Source organism: Mugil cephalus, chromosome 5 (genome assembly GCF_022458985.1).
Source record: "Mugil cephalus isolate CIBA_MC_2020 chromosome 5, CIBA_Mcephalus_1.1, whole genome shotgun sequence".
NCBI classification, from domain to species: Eukaryota; Metazoa; Chordata; class Actinopteri; order Mugiliformes; family Mugilidae; genus Mugil; species Mugil cephalus.
In genome coordinates, this window is record NC_061774.1 from 24,669,097 (window position 1) to 24,688,156 (window position 19,060).

Below are 19,060 nucleotides of genomic sequence, written 5' to 3' on the forward strand. Positions count from 1 at the left end.
CCTGCGATTTCCAGCACATGCGGCATCTATATTTTGTTTCTTGTTTTTTTCTTCTTCTTCTTTTTCTACTGTTACTTTACGTGTTTACAAAGAGAATCCAAGGGCAGATGCAACTCCAAGCAGAGCCACAGCCAAACACAGCATTTAATATATTCTTGCTTTTTTTTTTTGATTTCCCTCTCAACGATGCCGTCATTCTATCACATGTTTCCGCTTCAGTATCAGTATTTCTGGCTGCTTCTCCAACTCTGCAATTTTCAGAGAGATACAAACATTTGTATGACTCATCTTTGGGGAAATTTCAGTGAAAGTTTCCGTCGCCATTGTTGAAAGTGAAGCAGAAAGTAGAAACAGAATTTAACCCAAATGGCAAAAAAAAAAAAAACACAGAACCAGTGTAACTAAACTACTGAGTTGTGGCAACACAACAAACCCTGTGAAACGCCTCAGGTTAAACCACAACACAGAATACGAGACATTTATGATGAGGAGGAGAGAAAAGGAGAGAACAGGGTCACAATTAAGATGCAAAAATAATTAATAGTTTAACAACAATTTATTTTAATGGTATTATTATTTTATTTATTTATTTTTTAGTGTTTGAAACAACATTTGACATATTTTGTGTGATTGTGTCTCTGTTTGTTTTTTCACGGCTATATAATAAATGAGGCCACTACCTCAATATACTTCCGAGTTTAAAACAAATAAATATATTGCTCTGATGTCTTATATTCTTTATGAAGCTATGATTTGAAATACACTACTTCTTTTAGGTTTACCAGACACTTTAGGGTGTATTTACACAAAGTATCGCTATTGGATCAGTATCACCGATACCTTATTTTAATCGACTATGGATTTAGTGGTAACTAAACTGATGAGTGCACAAGTCTAAATGGACCAGGATTGGCTACGTACGTAGGTTACGGCTTCCATGTCCCATTGTAGCCTAAATTAACCTTTAGCCTTTTCAACTGCAGGTTTAATTCAAGCTTAAGAAAAGTCTCACATTTCACAACATATTTACATGACTTTTAAACCTTCACGGTCCAAATTTGTGTTGAAAGATTGTGATTAACTCTAAATTGAGGCCTTGGTCATGAATCTTCGCTAACCCTAACCCTAACCCTAACCTAACCCTAAACCTAACCCTAACCCTAACCAACTGGGTGTGGGTGTCATCCAATGATGGTCCCTGTCCAATGCCTACATATTTCCACTAACTCTTAGAGCAACAGCTGAGTGGGTGGTTTTCCAGTGTGGCCATCAGAATACGGCTTAATCGGATCTCTTGGGTGCGTTCACACCTGCATTTAAAGCTGTCCATCGGCGATCAGATCAGCCCAAGAATGCCAGGTCCGAACAAGGCCTGAGACAGAAATGTTACACAAGCACTTTTAAAGTTAAAGTTCAAGGCATAATGTGGCTCATTTATCCCTTAACCCAAACTCTAAAGTTTGCAAGCTCTCATCACTCTGCACTGACTTACAGGTCTTTAAATGTGGAGGCTAGAACAAAAAGATATATAAAGTTATTCCTAATGGTATGCTATGTATTTTTTTTTTTAATTATTAATTATTTAAATACTAACAAAAGAAACCCTGGTTCTATTTTGGGACAAGAGAATAACATAACAATTCCGATAATATGCTCCGCAGACTAACAAACAAATTATCAACACTGTTTTTTCAAAAGCTGATTTTCCGTGCCGCTTGAGATGAAACAGAACAAGGCTGACGGCACAATTACAGACCTTTTTATTCTTGACCCCTTTCCATAACACGCCGGCCACATGTTGTTAGGAGGAGAACACTGGAGAGGTCTGGCTTTCCAGAAACTGTATGTACAGTAAGCACATTTGTAATCCTGTAAAAACACAACTCAGCCGTGTATTCAAAAATACTCTGAGAATCCCAGAGAGTTTCCCCCTGCGGATTCCACAGTCATAAAAGGCGACCAGTCAACTGTGGTTAGCGTTTAGCGTGACTTAGACGGGCGGCAGCGGCGGTCCTGTTTTGACAGCAAATGACGTGACGTGAAACTCCATTTAACGGCGCAAGTCATATTATACTGTAGCCCCTTGTTTTGTTTGGCTTTTGAATTTTGTTTTTCATTGACCTTAAGGAACAATTTCAGTAATGTTCACAGAGACAAAACTTGTTTTATGTCTCAGAGAGAACAAATTTCTGTTGACAGGGCTAATTGTTAAGTGTGCGGTTGCTGATCTCAAGGCCAGAGAACCACTTTTGGTCGTTCCGCTCAGATTTGTGTAACTTATTCAGAACCACAACGCTTTTTTGTTTTTTCTCCCCTCTACACTGACACTGCTTTCTGGTCATACTGTACCCATTGTGCAGCGTTTCAGGCTTTCTAATAATAGAATATAAACTACTTGGCAAGCGGGACTGCATTTAAAGATTCCCCCCTTTCGAGAAAAAAGGGGCTGGTGCTTTGCGAAAGGGAATTCTATGTTTCATTTTGAAGTTATTGGTCCAGTTCCAAGACCATCTAGCCTCCAATGATCAAAGGTTGAGTCAGAGAAAAGCCTAGCGGGAGGCTTATGCAAAAATGTCGTCTCCTTATTGCGAATCCGCCGTCATGTTGGAAACCATCGGCGCTCGTTTAAATGTCAATATGCCCAGATGCAGTTCGGCTGTGCTTGGTCAAGTTTGAAGTATGCGGATAAAAAAAAAAAAAAAAGAGAAAGGAGAAAAGCTTCTCACTCACATAAATAGAATTTGGAGGGTTTCGAAAGTTACATTGATTAAATTCCTCGAGCAGGATGATTTAAAGACCCATTCCTTTACAATAGCAAATCTCTGCAGACAAAACTTATGTGGGAAGATGTGCACTAGAGGTTTTTATTTATAGCAGGTTTTTTGTTTTTTTTTGTTGTAAGCGGTTATCTTTTTCGCTGGGACATATTTAATATATCCTTGCAGCATGTTTTTTTAAATTTTTTTTTCGATTTCCCTCTCAGCGATGCCGTCATTCTTTCACAGTGGAGATAATAAACAGCTGAAAGAGATGAAGACGAGATGAAGGCACATAAAACATTCCTTAAAATCCATCCCAGCTTCTTCACATGCAGCGACCCCCCCTCCCCTCCCCTCCCATCCCTTCTCCCACCCTCTCCCGCCACCGCCACCCCCCCCCCTCCCCTCGCAAGACAAGCGGGATCATCACCGCTGATCCATTACGCTAATGGCGAATCACTGGGTCACACATCAAGCGCCGTGTTTCCACATTTAAAAGCAGACCAGACGTTCGAAATCCCATGACAGAACGAGGAACTTCTGGATCTGTTGTAGGTAGCTATCACGGTGGAGTGAAGAGGGTGGGTGGGTGGAGGAGGAGGAGGTGGAGGGAGGGGGGGGGCCTGATAGCATCGCAAGGAATTTAAACAAAAGTATTTTTTTCTCCCTCAAAGCCGCCATCTTTCAGTCTGACGGTTACTGTAAACATCATTCCTGCACACAGCATTATAAGACATGCTACTCCACATTCCTTTAGCACTTTAAAAAAAAAAAAAAAAAAAAAAGATGGAAAAACCACTAAAATATTACATGTTTACTCGTTTGGAGGACGGAGCATTTACATCAAAGAACGCCGCGTTTTAAGTGCTCGAGGGTCGACCGGGGTCTCATCTCTAACCACATTCGTCACATTTGCAAATAATACGAATTTATTTGTTTGTTTCTTTTTTTTTTCATCTGCTCCCAACCTTAACGATGCTCCCCTTGAGCCAGCGTAATTGGACGATTAATCAAATCTCATACATGTATATCTAAAGTTTATCTGCCGGCGGTATCGATGTTTAAAGAAGACGTGAACTCTCGCAGCCCTTCTTCACAGTGATATAAAAAGCCTTGGGAAATGTTGCAATAGGCCTTTCTCAAACCGCTGACCTTAAAAGCAGTCCTCACACTTTGGGTTTGTATATAAAAATGCATACCTTGGCAGTATGCGGGGAAGGGAATGTACTCTATGTCTAACCATTCGCTACCTGCAGCATTTCTTCTTCTTTTTTTTTTTTTTTTTGAGCCGTGAGATATTCAGCGCGCACATCGTCAAATTCCTGGCCTAAACCGGGGACATAAAAAGAAAGCACCTCGACCTCAATAACACGGCGCAATAAAGACATGAAATAAGTCCTTTTGTTCTTTTTCTTTTTTTAAAATATAGTCCTCATTTTATTAACAGAGGCCAAATAAAACTCATCACATTTTATTTACAAAGGGAGGCAATAAATATCTTAATAATAGTCATAAAATTATTTTTTGCTTACATTTGTTTTTAAAAAAAAAAAAAAAAAAAATCATAAATGTGTCATGTTGTTAGTAGCAACTCATACAAAATCCTGCCGGTAGACAGGTACCGTAAAATACAAACTACTGGTGAAAAAAAAAAGAGGCTGGAGCTTGTTTGTCAGTGAGAGAAGGAACGATAGAAGAAGCACAAACTTTTCCCTTTAGGATTCGGATGCAAAACTTCTCCACGCCACCGAAAAATATTCCCTGGACAAGTCGGGCCGTTGAGTGAAAGCTTTAATCGTCAAACGTGGGAGGGTTTGTGAAGGGATCGGGGGTGGCTGGCGAGCGGTGAGGGTTTTTTTTTTTTTTTTTTTTTCTCGTTCCCAAAAAGAATCTTTTTGAGACTGTCTTCCGGTGAGTGAGGGTGACTCGAGGCAGGAGGTGGACTCGCGGTTTTTGGAAGAAAAAGGAAAGTTGAATGAAAGGTTCAGACAGTCTGACTAGGTAAAGATAAACAAGAGAACAAGGAGGTAGAAGAAGCCATCGCCAAGCTCCAAAATACTAGCTAGCTCACACTTTAAGAATCAAGGCATCCTTTTCTGGAACAGCTTTGACATGTGAGAGGAAGAGCTGGGGTGGGGGGGCCAAAAAAAAAAAGAAAAGAGATTAACATCCTTCCCCTAAATGAATGTGATGAAGTTGGAAAGACGGTGTTGAGTTATTATGAATCGCATTAGGTGTTATATTTTTGTTTGTATTGTTTTCTTCTTCTCGTTCTTCTTCTTTTTTTTCCTTTTTTCCCCCCCTTAGTGTTTAAACAAGATTAAGCCATGGCGGGTGCCTGACTAGTCAAAGCATGTCGTGTTTTAGCTGAATCACAGGCTGCATGGAAATGTCAAGGAAATCACACACAGTACTCGGGAGCGCATTCCAGGAGACGCGAGTGAAGCTGAGGTTGAGAGACGTATGGAAAGAGAAAAGAGAGAAGGAGGGGGGGAGGTGGGGTTGCAGGCGGGGGTGGAGGAGAGAAAAAAAAAGAGGAAGAGAAAGAGAGAACCTGTTAAAATATTGCACTCAAAGCTACACAGTTATCCCCGGGCAGCGCAGTGTCACCTGCGGACTGCCACCTCTCTCCCCGTTTCATCTCCATGGTGTCTAATTCCAGTGGAAAGTATGGGATCCGCGTTGTCAGGGGCAACACAAACAAAAACCGACAGGTATTCCAATAAATCTCTAGTTGGCTGATTTTTATAACATTGCGTCAGCTCCTGCTCCAGCTCCCCATTGTCGAAAAAGAAAGTGCGCCTTCGGCTCTGCAGTTCGGACGTCAGCCGAGGTCGGCGGCTACGACGGCGGTGGCTGGGATTCTCTCAGAGGTCCTTTAGTTTTATCCAGTATAAATAACATGACAGACACGTTAGCACAATGACATCAACCCAGAAGAATCCAAGAGTTAAGAAATATTCAGTCATCCTGAAATACAAAAATAAAACATCTTTGACTTTTTTTTTTTTGTTCTTTTTGTCTTTCTTTAACAGAAGTGAAGTCTTTAAGGTGATTCTTTTAAGACATTTTCAGTTACAGTTTCCTTTTTTTTTCCTTTTCCCCCTCCGTGAGGAAAACTAGTGCTGTCCCATTGGTCCCATCAGTTCGTCTTCGGGGTGGTTTTTAACCGCCGAGCCCTTCGTGTCCGCTTAGTTACTGGGGTGAAACGAAACTCCTCCAGCGGGTTCACCCTGCCCTTCGGCGGCCGCTTCATGAAGTGGACTTCCTGCTGCCTCTGCGTGGTCCGCGAGCCTTTCTTGGGCCGCCCTTTCCGGTTGAAGCCGAGGTACCATCCTTTGTACTTGGCCGACACCAGAGCCGTGTAGTTGTTCTCCAGGAATTCCTCGACAAAGACGCACTCCTGCTTCCTTCCGTCGGGCTGGAAGAAAAAAAGACATGTGAGGTTAATTATTGATGTAGCAGCATGGCCTCTTTTTCTGCTAGTCCGCGCTGACTCTTCCTGGTTTCCCTTTTCTGGTTGGCGTTGCAGATTGCTCATAAAAGTACATTATGAGGTCTCATTTTCTTACATTTATGAGATTTATGAAATTAGACAAATGACACGTAACGTGAAGTCTGAAAATAAAAACATGGCTCAAACTTAAGTTGCCAAGAGTAAATGTATCCTCACCTGCATGCCTTCACTCTCTAATGCCTTAATGTAATACGATACCACCTCTTGTCTTTTTCTATTTTTTTTATTTTAATAACAGTGGGAAGCTGTTATTTCAAATGCCAGGTTGACAGACCACTTTGCAGTAGTTAAATAGTAAGAGTAAGGTTCTAACTTAGGGTTAGGTTAGGGTTAGGGCTAACCCTAGGGCTAACCCTAACCCAGTTATGTTGTACATGTTGCTGGAGCTAGGACACAAGTAGTTGGCTCACTCTTTTTAATTTAATTCATACAAAAGAAAGAAAAAACTGGATATGTGACATATTATTTCCTGGTCAATGCTTACCATTGCTAACATGTTTCCGGTCTTTATGCTAAACTAACCGTATCCTGGCTGTGTAGCTTGATGATTAACTTTAAATTTATATAAAAACCAGTAGGATCTGTTCCACACTCGCTTAATTTCAAGATAAGTTATCCTTAAAGACGTATTTCAGGTTTAAAAGAAAGGTTTTCTTTGGTATAATGTTGAAACTTTTCTCAGGAAAGTTTCTAGAAAGCAGCATTAGTCGAGATTTTGATGTGAGTCAAGAACGTCGGCGACAATTCAGAATAGTGAGAGCACAAACACAACACCATCATTTGAGCTTAAGATCTTTGATTGTTTTCAGAACTCGTTTCGTATCATTAATAACGCTGAAAAACAAGATTTCCAAAGTATTCATCCTGTTTTTCGAAATCTAAAGAAATGTTGTCGGGGAACATTTTCTTAAACAAACGAGGCCCCTGCAACTAAAAACTCTATTTTCTAACTTCTAAATTCTAACAGATGACCGTAATGACAGACTGAAACCGTGTGCGGATTCCTGCCGCCCCCACCGACAAGCGCCGGTTATTAATGCGATAAAAGAACCCTACACTCTTCAAAACGCTAACTTCTTTCCCATTTCGACGTGATACCGTCGCATGCGGCCGTCCCGCGCTTGTGGCCACCTGGTGTGACTAAGTGATATAATTGCAATGGCATTCCTCCTAAGTGACCATTAGTCTCTCAATGCATTGTGGTGATTGCAGTCCGTAATTGACTGATCGAGTGTCAAAGGAGTAGGCCGATTACGTAATGGAAGAATGGCTGGGAGTTATCAAAGGGGTTTTGTTAGGGTGTACAAAAAACAGCAGGAGAAAGCAGATCTGAGGCCGCGTTGAATTCGGCCCCGGATTAAGAGCTCCGGTTAAGATACTCATTTTGATATTAGAAAGAGGCAATTCGAAGCTAATAGGCGTATCCGAAAAGCAAAAAAAGGTGCTCACCCTTCCGACTATCTTGCCCTTCTCGTTCATGCAGATGTAATGCTCGCTCTCCTTTCCTTTTATTCGGATGTGGCTCCCGAAGGTTTCTGTCTCGACGACAAGAAGAGCTGGAGGAGAGAAGAAAAAGCGAACTCGGTTAAGGTCATGTGCATGTCACGTAGTATATGCCCTTACATTTGAATACCTTTATTTACCCCACACAGTCAATAGATAAACCTTATAGGATGGTAAAAAGCCCCTGCTATCAAAGGGAGCATTGTAAAGATCACTTTATACAACAAGTTCTACATTGTGCACTAAAGAAATTTTGTCTATTTGAGTTGTTTAGTTAATTCTTGATGAAAAATAATCATCAAAATCATCAAAAATAATATATATATATATATAGTACCGGAGATTAAATTCACTTTAATTGAATCAAAGATAACAAGGCTCTATAAATACACGATCGCTCAAAGCTATAAAAGAAATGAACATGTATGCAGTAAAAGCAGCAATGCCGATGTCACTTCGCAGCAGTCCACTCTTAAAATGTGTCCCGGTGACTCTCATTCTTATTTTTATTTATCCTTACAACACCCTCCTCCATCTCCTCCTCCTCCTCCTCTGCTCCTATCCCAAACGTTAACCCCTCCGAGGTCACCTTTGTCTCTGCTCGGCCCTTTTTCCGACCGGCAAGGAGAGATCTGCCAAACATTTGTGGAGCGGTTACGTGCCCCTCGGGATTAGGTTTCAAGTTCCCTTTAGTCTGTGCTCACTCAATCAAAAAGTTAAGATGATCCATTTGTTTAACACACAGGGCCATTCAGTAGCGCTCAAGGGAGCAGGGGAAGAATAGCCGGAGGGGACGGGATGGGCTTGAGGGCAGAAGTAAACCCCCGCCCACCCCCTTCTGCTCCCCCAACCCAAACCTTGGGAGAAAAGTGGGCAGTAGGTAACCTGCCTGAAAGGTGATAAGAGGAAAAGGGTTTTCCCTTCTCTTTTAGCGGTGTCTTATTTGGGAAATAAAGAACGGCACCTCTGCTTTGGTTTTATCGTTGGACTGATTGGGCCTTAACCCTAAAACGTCAGGTAAAAAACCCATGAGTAAAAGTTGGACGCACCCAACCCTGTCCTAAGAGTAAACCACTAACAGTTTGATCTCCAAAAAAAAAAAAACAAATAGTCTGGTAGCTGAAGGCATCAGCAGACTTAATTACATTGTTGAGTCAGAGCTCCAGCGAAATGCAAACACTCGGCGGAATCTCACCGCCGTCAACAGAGTGGAGTTCGGTCGACAGGGGAGCTTAACGTGGTGCTTTTATCTGCAGTGCGAGCGATCTGAAAGCGTAGTGCACACAATCTGCAACTTTAAAAGTCTCTGCTTGGTGGCAGTCTTTGGCGTTTTCTAGATCTCATTCACACCTTTATTCGGACCTACGTTCTTGCTTTTTGTGCATTGCTGCAACATGAATAATGTGGGCCACATCAGCCACTACACTGACCACCTATGAAAAACAAAACCCTGAAACTGAAGCTTTAATTCCAGATTGCAGCTTCTGTCAGTTTAAAAGCCTTTGCAGGTTACAATGAAAACTTCTCTGGAAAAGGATTATTCTTAATAAAATAATTCTAAAGAATTACAATGCAATGCACTTCAGCTGCACAGATATAGACTTTAAACCTCGTCACTCGAACTGTGCACGTCTTCTACGGTTGTTTGTGGCCGTTTGCCGCGGAGCAGCAGCAGCGACTGAGAGTGAATCAGAGCGAGCAGAGAATCTTGCTGAGCGCTATTAGTAAGTGTGAAGGAGTTCACAGGTGCCAGGTACTGCAGCTGGATGGGGAGGTGGAGGAGGAGGAGGAGGAGGAGGAGGAGGAGGAGGAGGAGAGGTGGGTGAGGTGGGGGGGATTGGGGGGGTGGAGTTGGCAAAGCCTCATGGGAAAATTTGGATCTGCTTCCACTCAAGCTCTAACAAGCAGTGAGGAAACTTCGCCTCGGCGCATCTGTGACTGAACACACTCACTCAGAGGCATTTTAGAGACCAGCAATTTTAGAGGCTGTGAGTCAGCTGTTGTGAGCACACAATATCTGCAGGGAAGCGGCAGCAGCGGCAGCAGCACATGTCCTGTTGCTCCGTGTCTGTGGCCCCTTCACGGAAGAGAGCTTAGCCGACCGTCGGCTTACTCATTTGCCGCATTTGTTTTGATCCGGAGCGGTCGCCAAAGTCAAAGCAGACGGAGAGAATACACAAACCTGTGTCTCAGATGCGTCTGACGAATGTTTTTTAGGTATTTTTTAAGTTAACGTGAATGACTTTTATACTTTTAGGCTGAACCAAATCCACCTGATTTCCTATGTTTAATATTGGGTCAGACATTTAGTTTCTTAGAAAGGATATTGTATAAATTATTATTGGTAATTAGATTGATTAGATTCTTCAACTTTACCAGAGAAAGTTGTGTAATGTCACATAAACATGAGTCCTGCATGGCCTTACCACTACTAAAACCCAACCAGACAATACCTCTATACCAAAGGTAACAAGTTAAACATAGATGTTCTTTGAAAACCCAAACACTTAAGTAAACATTCCACTTCAAGGTCAGCAATTTCTAAATGGTTTCATCCACCGAAACCAGTAGTTGGTGGCTTCCGAAGGTCGCCATCCACTGCAGCGCCGGCTAAGCAGAGAGTGGAAAACCGCTTCCAAATTACGGGCGGTAAACAGCCAGAGTGGCCGTTGGGGATGAGAAAGACTCCCAAGATGCGCCGAAAAACCTCGGCTTTTAGGTGGGGGTGAGTTCTCCTCCTGTCATAAGAGACTAGCTAGAGTGTCAGGTGAGATGCACAGGAGTTCTCCCATACCATACTTGCCCCCATCATCTCCGTTGGCGTTGACTTTCTTCCCCAGGATCTGGACGTGCTTGCCCGTGGTCCTGCTGTAGAGCTGGTAGATCCGGACCTGCTTCCGGCTCAGGTCGTCCGGGTTCCTTGTGTGGTTCTCGATGTAAAACCTGAAATCAGCGGAGCTCTGCTGGGACTCCTGCACAAGAAATATGAGACAGGAGGAAACAGAAAGAACGAAAAAAAAAGAGACAGACGGTGAGTGTTCGCCACGGCACAGGTGTTGATAGTAATGTGCGCTGTTGGTTTTATGGGCCCGGTGTCAAAAAAAATTGTGCCCCGGGGTTTAAAAACTGAGATAACAACCGGGAAATTGTGGCTGTGGCATTTTAGTGTTCCTCTCCCTTGCTTTCAACTGGCACATTTTATATGCAATGCATTTACAAGCTGCTAACTATGTTACAAGACATGTTAATGAAGTCACTGTTTGAGTAAAAATCCCACAGAACAAGTGCAAAGCCTATAGTGAAACCTCGCCAGCCCGTATTGAGACACAGCAAATCATGCACCTCAGGCCATATTGAGAAACCTGCACTCCATTTCCACAAGCAAGCAAGCCACTAGCAATTATACACCTGAAGCATCCAGACCTGTTGCACTATCATCAAACAAATATCTGCCCGCAGGCTAAGTGGGGTCCATAAATTAGGAAATGCAGCAGGCGGAGAAGTGAGGTGGAAAGAGGCACCTCAAACCACAAAAACTCTCTCGCTGGAGAGTTTTCTGATCAGAACTCACCAGCCTGTTGTTTATGAGTCGGCTCAGGCCTGCCATAAAAGCAGAGGAAATCTGCAGAACACAGAAAAGCAACTGTGAGCCGACATGTGGAAGAGCAAGCGGAAACGTATACTTTCAGAAGCCCTGGAATCTCGCTTCACGCCAAGATCCCATTTCCCCAGCTGTATGGCGTGGTAATTGCACAGTAATGGCTTTTTATGTGGCTGTTCTCAGGTGGCTAATTATATACACATTACATAGCCCGGGTCCTTGTTATTCTAGCTCCGGGAAATTAATGACATGTAGTGAACATGATGGGAAATCGAGGCCTCGGACGGACATCGAGATCCTTAAAAAATCAGAAAGGAAGACTGAGCCGCTCCTGGGCGCAATCCTGACATGCCTCCTCTGAACCAGGTGTCATGCGAGTTGGGCCTCAATGATGTGGCCCAGAAAAACATGGGTTCCTCTGAAGGCAGCGTCCCTTCAAATGAGACGACTTAACCTCTGGAGTAAAGGCATGTCCGTGCATCCGCTCATCAGTTTGCAACGCTTTACCCCCAAAAACCCGCGGTACAACATCAAGCCGCATATCTGGAAGATACTTTAGACTTATTTAGACTTGAAGAATCCAGCCACCGGATCAGGATTCAGCCTCTGTATATAAGTAACTATAATATGTAAAACATATGTAGATACCCACTTGAATTTGTGGGGTTGCTACTGATTTCAAGGCATCGCAGTGTGTGAGAAGTTAAGAGGGCTGAAGTGTTTTCTACCTGCCTTGAGAGATTCTGAATCAACACAGCACAACCATGCAACACACTCCCCTTTAGTAATTACATAAACATACCTTTTCTATCCTAAACTCAACCCGGAGCAGGGATAAGTCAAGAAACGCACGATTTTACCGCTTAATAAATCACTTCAGGACTGACAAAACCGGCGAAAGTGTTTAACTTGACGGCCTGTCTGATACGTTTACATCAGTGCTACTTCCCTTCCACCTTTACGACAACCACCAGCAACAATCACAATAACAGCGATCGAGATCGTGTGGTTGTTTCCACCGACAGAGCTAAAGGAAGCGTGTGTGTTTTGCGTCTAGTAGGTGTTTCCGAGGAAAACCGAAACTGATGAATTTCATAAGGAAACCACTGCAGGAACAGAGGGCATTACGGAAAACTGAAAGAAGCTGAATTCCACTGAATAGATAGGTGTTCCCAACAGGGAAGCGTCATCCCCCCCAAAACAAAACAAAAAAAAAACATTTTGTAAATCAAACATCAGCACCATCTATTGCCAACTCTCTTTCCAAATGAACTTAAAAGCTGACGAGCAAGAAGAGAAAAAAAACAAAACAAAACTCACAACAAAACATGGCCTAACCGGGGCTGCTGAGGGATTTATCCCAAATCTCCCCCATCTCTAAACAAACATAAAGGTGTGTTTGGTAGACAGTTGCATTTCATGTCGGAGGGGGAAGGCAAGCCTAAGCACATGGCTGAGGTGAACGTTAGCGACAATAGTTTTTTTTTTTTTTTTTTTTTATCACGCCGTCTCCCTTCTTCAAAGACACAGCATGAAAACGGATACGGCTGAAACTTCAAAAGTCTGGCGCTCGCCTTCGCCGAGGAAGCTTAGTTGTCGCATCCATCTAAGATACACCTCGCTATCTGCTTGACACACATGCAGACAGTCAGGATCACACACACACACACACACACACATATATACACTCAGGTACACTAATGCGGAAAGACACCCTCAGCGCTGGCAGTGCATCGAATGTTAACTTCCATCTGTGGTTGCTTCTTTTGTTTTTCCTTGTAAATTCACAACCACAGCATGACATGTAAGAGTCATTAGCCGTATGTGGCTGCACCGAGGAGCAGAGTTTCCCAACAACATGGGAGAGGCGGCCTGACAAGTGATACTCCTGCATTTCATTAAGTCAGATAAAACTACTTCAAGAGCCACGACGCCACAATCAGCATGCGACATGTTTAACAGGCCACCTCCTACATCGTCTGCTGGGCCACATTCTGCATGAACTTCACCACGAGGAGTGGTTAGCTTTGTTTGTGGCAGCTCTGTTGGAATAATCAGAGCAAATACACTTATATAAGATTGCAGTATCTGGTATTAGGGCTTCTCTGTTCTTTTTTTTTTTCTTTTTTCTTTGTTTCTGGGAAATTTCTCCAGTTACTTCCCAAGCTACCACAGCCCTGTTATTTTGTCCATGAGAACTAATAGTTTCCTGGAGAAGGTGATCCCTGCAGAACTGTGCAACCAATAAAAAGTACTGTTTAAAGTGAACAAACATCTGCTCCCACAGGGTTTTATTTGGCACATGTGAACTCATCATGTTGGATTCATTTTTTTCTCCCTCTGGCCAAAAAAGCGGACACACGTATATTATTATATTTATTAAATATATAATTATATAAACACTAAAATAAACGTTGACAAATGAGGGGAGGCTTTTGGAGATATATGGACGAGAGATGCTTTAATATCTGTTTATTAAATATGTTTTCAATAAAACAAAACGTGGAATATTTGGATCAGACACGTGATGCCAATAAACTGATCAGATATCTTTATGGGGAGAAGGAGCGTGCTGTCCGCGTCCTATCTAAATCACACCCGCGCACTCAATTAGCTGAGTGGGTGCCTGCAAATCATTACTGTTCAAAGTGAGACGCGACCAATAAAAACCGAGGCAACATGCGCCAAACGAGCCATCTGTTCAAAGAACAACTTCTAACCCCAGGGATCAAAATATTTATTGCGGGATTCTGTTGTAAAATACCGAAACTGCTACTTGTATTCCAGATTAAAAACAACAGGCTTTAGCTTTTTTCTTTCTTTCTTTTTTAGAACTCACTGAAACTCATTGGAATTATTAGTCACTATTCCTATGAAGTAGTTTTTAGAGTAAACTGGTGGGACTCATGTCTCCCATTTTCTCTCATTTCAACTTTCACTTTTACGCAAAAGATCGATAAAAAAAATCTATTCTCGTTTTTTTTATTCCGTATCCCAATTAAACCTAATTTACCCCAAACTCAATAACGTACGTCAGTTTGACGCCTAACATTGTAGATCTGATCTAGAACATCCGTCACGCCATCATCATTCGCATTTAAAAGCTACACAACGTCATGCAAACACATACACACGCACAAAAAAAGGTTGATAATGGGAGTAAACATACCTGTAGCTGGAAGTAGAGTACCAGAAAGTGTAAACACCTACAGCAAACGGAGAGACGGAAGAAAGAAGAGAGGAGGGGAGTGAATCACACAGGCAATTACATGAAAAATAAATGCAGTCTACCTGGATGACACCAGTGCGCAAATATGAAGTTTTTGGCGACTTCTATTGGTAAGAATGCGTGATTCTATGTGCAAAGAGAATCGAGATGTGGAATACTTACAGGTATATGAACCTCGAAGGCAGCAGAGACATCTTGACTCGCAGAAATACAGCTGAAATACACCTGCTTCCACAGATTTAGAGCCCCGGGAAAGGTTGGCGAAATCGCCCCCCTCTCTCTCGCTTTCGCTCCCCTGCGCGTCTTTTACGCACACAACTCCGGGGGTAAGTAGGAGATTGAATCCCAGTGTAAGGACATATGACGGGAGAGCAGCAGCAGAGTTACGGAGTGCAACATTGGGTGCTTCCTTGTTGGGGGAAATTATCCAGAAGATTTTGTTTGTCTCAGCTCAGTCTCCTCCGCTCCCCGAAAGCAACTTCTCCGTAAATCGGTGCCAAATGTGGGAAGGAATCGGACCTCTCCAAAAGAATCCCTCTCTCTTTAAAAAATATCCTTTGAGTTTTTTTTCTTTTTTTGCGCACCGAGACCTAAGTTACACCACAGTCGTGCTTCTCCAGCGATCAAAGGCTCCTCAACTCCGTCCGTACCTGTGAGGGATTTCTACACCTTGCATGGGTCATTTTATTCTACCAAGTGCTACGGTGGAAATAGGAGGGAAAAATGAATAAGAAAACGACCGTCCACCAAAAACGAAATCGTTAATTGCGGGCAAATAAACTTATCCAAGCATAAGTTTTAGTTAAAAAAAATGAAATAAAAATAAGTAGTGTTGAAATCGCAGCGGTAGCAGCAGCAGATCCCTGGAGAGGTTCGGGGGCTGATGATGGCGCAGCAGTGCCTGTCAGTGGTGTTTGTGCGTCTGCGGCTTGAGATTTGGGCACAGAGAGGCTTTTTTGTTGTTGGTGGGTGGAAACATGTCAGCGGTTTGCACCTGATAGGGTAATCTTGGAGAGACCATCAGCCTGGAGAGGGTTTTTTTCCTCTCGGTGGGCAAAGCGCCGCGCGAAGAAACTTGAACACAGAGATGAAGTGCTTTTGGGTCTGGTTTTATTAATATTATTTTATTAATTCAATTCATTTGTTTGTGAAAGGCTTTAATTGTTATTCGGACACGACCAAAAGACTAATACCACAACCTCATTTTAAATATATGTATCTAATGGGATGATATTAACTATTTTTACGCAATGTGTTTTTTCTTTCAAACTAAATTTCGTTCTTTTTCTTCATTGCTGTTTGCACAGTATTTTTTATGATTAGTTGATTGTCGCCTACAGTAAAAAACAAAATACAACACAAACAACAACAAGAACAAAAACAGTCGCTGTGTTGCAACAGCGACAGAAACTGCGTCTCTTTCGTCGTGCGCTTTAAACCGCTGCTGGTTTGTGGATTGGCCTCGCGCTCCCAGACAGCATTCAAATGCAGGTTGTTTTTCAATAATGTGCTATAACTTATCCCGCATTTAAATGAAAGAGAGGTGTGAATGTGTTTACGAGTACTTCAGCAGTAAAGTGAGCCCACATCCCTGCTGCCATTAAATAAAAAAAGAGAGAAAACCTTTGTGGTTCGCCTTTATTGTCCCATTAAAACTGGATCCTCGGGATTCCTGCCCCATTGATATTCAAAATAATTCTAAATGATTACATACATAACTTCCCATGCTGGGGATTTCAAAGGGCCTCCTGCTGCTAGTTTAGTAGGAAATGAAAAGGAGTGTTTGACTAAGAGCTCCAGCTGCTGATCATCATGGAGCAAAAACAGCAGCGAAATAAACAACAACAAAAGAAAAAAATCAGGATGTTAGATGGAAAATATTAATTCATGACCTTTGCTTAAAAGATTTGGGGGTTTATGGCAAGTTAAATCACAGAGCGTGCATCTCTTCTTCAAGAACATAAAGTGGGTTGATGTGGGTTTAAACCAGTGATTCATGGCTTTCTGCCTAACAAGAACCCTTGATCCTGTCAACCACAGGGCACTGTAATCATCCCTGTAACACAACTGATGTATTATGTCATTTAAAGCATGACTAATTTAGCCTTGTCTGCCTTGGGGAGGGAAATCACAGCGAAAATGGAGCAAATAGTAATTATCCAGAAAGATAATTTGACGATTTCTTTACAAATACAAGGCTCTGGGACTGTTTGATCAAATAAGACTCGCCACTGATAGAGATTTCTCTGAGAGTCAAAAAATAAAAAACTAAAAAAACAAAAAAAACTAAAGGCACCTGACAACCTGATTTAAAAGCAGGGACGATAAACAGCAATTACCATGCTGGCTGTGATACAGCCGGCATTGTGAAGTCACTCATCGCCTCTTAAGCACATGTTTGTGACAAACTTCTCGGAGCATGACTGTAAATTCACAACCGAGGAAGAAAAAAGGGGGAGAGAGCAGGAGGCTTGGACGTGGCCACCTGTGAGCAACGCGCTCGTCTCTCCTGTTTTGTTTTGTTTTTGTTTTGTTTTTTCTCATCAGGCTTTTGGTGCACTTGTCTGGTTTACCTTTGGCAGCTGACCAATACGCAGTCAGAGGGACATATTTACTTAATATAATAACATAATTTGACTAATAAAAGAGGATTTATAACGACCCACGCTCCCTAATCCGTTCAAACACCTGCGGCCGTCTTGAAAGGATCTTTCTAGGACGTAGCTGCTGTTTGACTGACTCTACCAAATCCACAGAGGAGGAAAGTGTCTGCCATTGTTTCCTGTGGAAGGTGAAAGAGTGTCCGGTGATAGAAAACTGAAAACGCATCCTCCGCACATGTGTTGCAGACTCAAAGTGCAAGAGGCAGACGTACTGCAGGTCCTTCATCCCAGCTGCCATCAGGCTGTACGACACCAGCCTGAGTTCACAATAACCAACAACCGAGACTGTCTTCAAGACCTGTTTTTGTGCTTTTTACAGATTCTTTTACACAATAATCTGCTATTTTGCACTGCCTATCTTGCACTAATTACCTCAATGTCCACGTTCACTGAGCCTAGCAATTACATTCCAAATTTTTTAGCATTTTTGCTTAGACTGTCAGAGCGCTATTTTCTAGATTCTTGTATATTTTGATACTGTCTTTTTTTGTTTTTTTTTGTATATATTTCATACCTAATTCGCCGCTACTGTGACAAGGTAATTTTCCACACATGGGAGAAATAAACATTGTCTTATGTCTTATAATCCTGCCTTCTAAACATTTATTTTATCATATAATTTCTGAGATATGGTAGTGGTAGTTCCAGTGAAAACAGCTGACGTCATGTTTTATTCATCATCCCATCGCCGCAAAGGAACACTCACTCCCCTCTGCTTCAATGTGACAATATAAAACATGAAGTATCTGCACATTTAGACGCCGCTAGATGCGTGCGAATTAACCTCTTAAAACGAAAGATGAGCTAAACGCCGCTTTCTTGCACCTTCGGCCAAAAGATTTGTGCCTCCTGACACCGTTTAAGATAAAAGATAAAACGGTAAGAATCAATCAAATTCAGTTTGCGGCAGGTTGAGCGTAACAAGAGTGAGCTTTGTGAATGGGGAGAGCTGTTTCAGTCCAGTTCCTGAGGCTCAGAAGAGGGGGGGGGGGGGGGGGAGTGGGGGGGCAACCACTCAAGAGTTGGGATAAGGTTACCCACACAGATTAGCTGACAAGACTGAGGGAGTGAGAAAAACAAGCAAGCAAGTTAAAGGTCTTAGTTTACCTGGCTTGCTGTGCTTGGCAGCCAATGAAAGTGCTTTCAAACCACAGATTCAAAGCGTTGATGCCTGAGATGGACCTGTGCAGCCACATTTCCTGATTGTGTTTCAATTTTTTTTTTTTTTTTTTTTTTTTTTTTTATGAAAACAAATCAAACTCTAAAGTCGGGAGGCCAAAACAAAACCAAAAAAAAAAAAAAAACGGGCGAATGATGTTCCTCAGACGGCTCCCGGCGTCCTTTCAAGCCTTTGAATTTGAACCTCGGCGCTTCCGTGCAGTTATGCGTGTCTGTCTGCGGCGACGGGACTGTGGGAATGTCACCGAGGATATCTCATTGAAGCTAAAGGAGGAGGCATCCGAGGGCGGGCAAGCGCTCAGCAGTTCAAAGGGCCCTAGCAGGCATTTAAGGCTTGACAAAAGAACTTGGCAGATCAGTAAGTGAAGCCCAATGTACTACATTAGTGTCAGGACCCCCTCCGCGTCCCTCCCACTTTGCACTTTCATCTCTGACACGGACATATTGACTTAAAGGAAAGGAGGGGTGCCAGGGCTGCGAAGGAGGGGTCGGTAGTTGCGGTTGGTGTCGGGATGGAGGTGGGGTGGGGTGGGGGGGCATGTGCCCCATTCAATTCCCAAGGTGAAGCGATTGATGCCGAGGGGTGACCACTGACTCATATAAGCCACC

The 19,060-nt window shown here is 42.7% G+C and overlaps 1 protein-coding gene across 2 annotated transcripts; it reads right to left on the reverse strand.

The window, feature by feature from the left end:
• Positions 1 to 4,155: 4,155 nt before the first annotated feature.
• fgf24 (fibroblast growth factor 24) lies at positions 4,156 to 18,459 on the reverse strand. 2 transcript variants are annotated; one of them, XM_047586069.1, is made up of 6 exons: positions 14,772 to 18,459; positions 14,550 to 14,586; positions 11,351 to 11,401; positions 10,574 to 10,751; positions 7,726 to 7,832; positions 4,156 to 6,180 (listed from the first exon to the last, which is right to left on the reverse strand). In XM_047586069.1, the coding sequence occupies exons 1-6, from the start codon at positions 14,801 to 14,803 to the stop codon at positions 5,902 to 5,904; spliced, it is 684 nt and encodes a 227-aa protein (XP_047442025.1). In that variant the 5' UTR covers positions 14,804 to 18,459; the 3' UTR covers positions 4,156 to 5,901. The 2 variants fall into 2 exon arrangements, with proteins under 2 accessions (XP_047442025.1, XP_047442026.1); XM_047586070.1 differs by lacking the exon at positions 11,351 to 11,401 and having other exon boundaries at positions 14,772 to 18,458.
• Between the last annotated feature and the right edge of the window lie 601 nt (positions 18,460 to 19,060).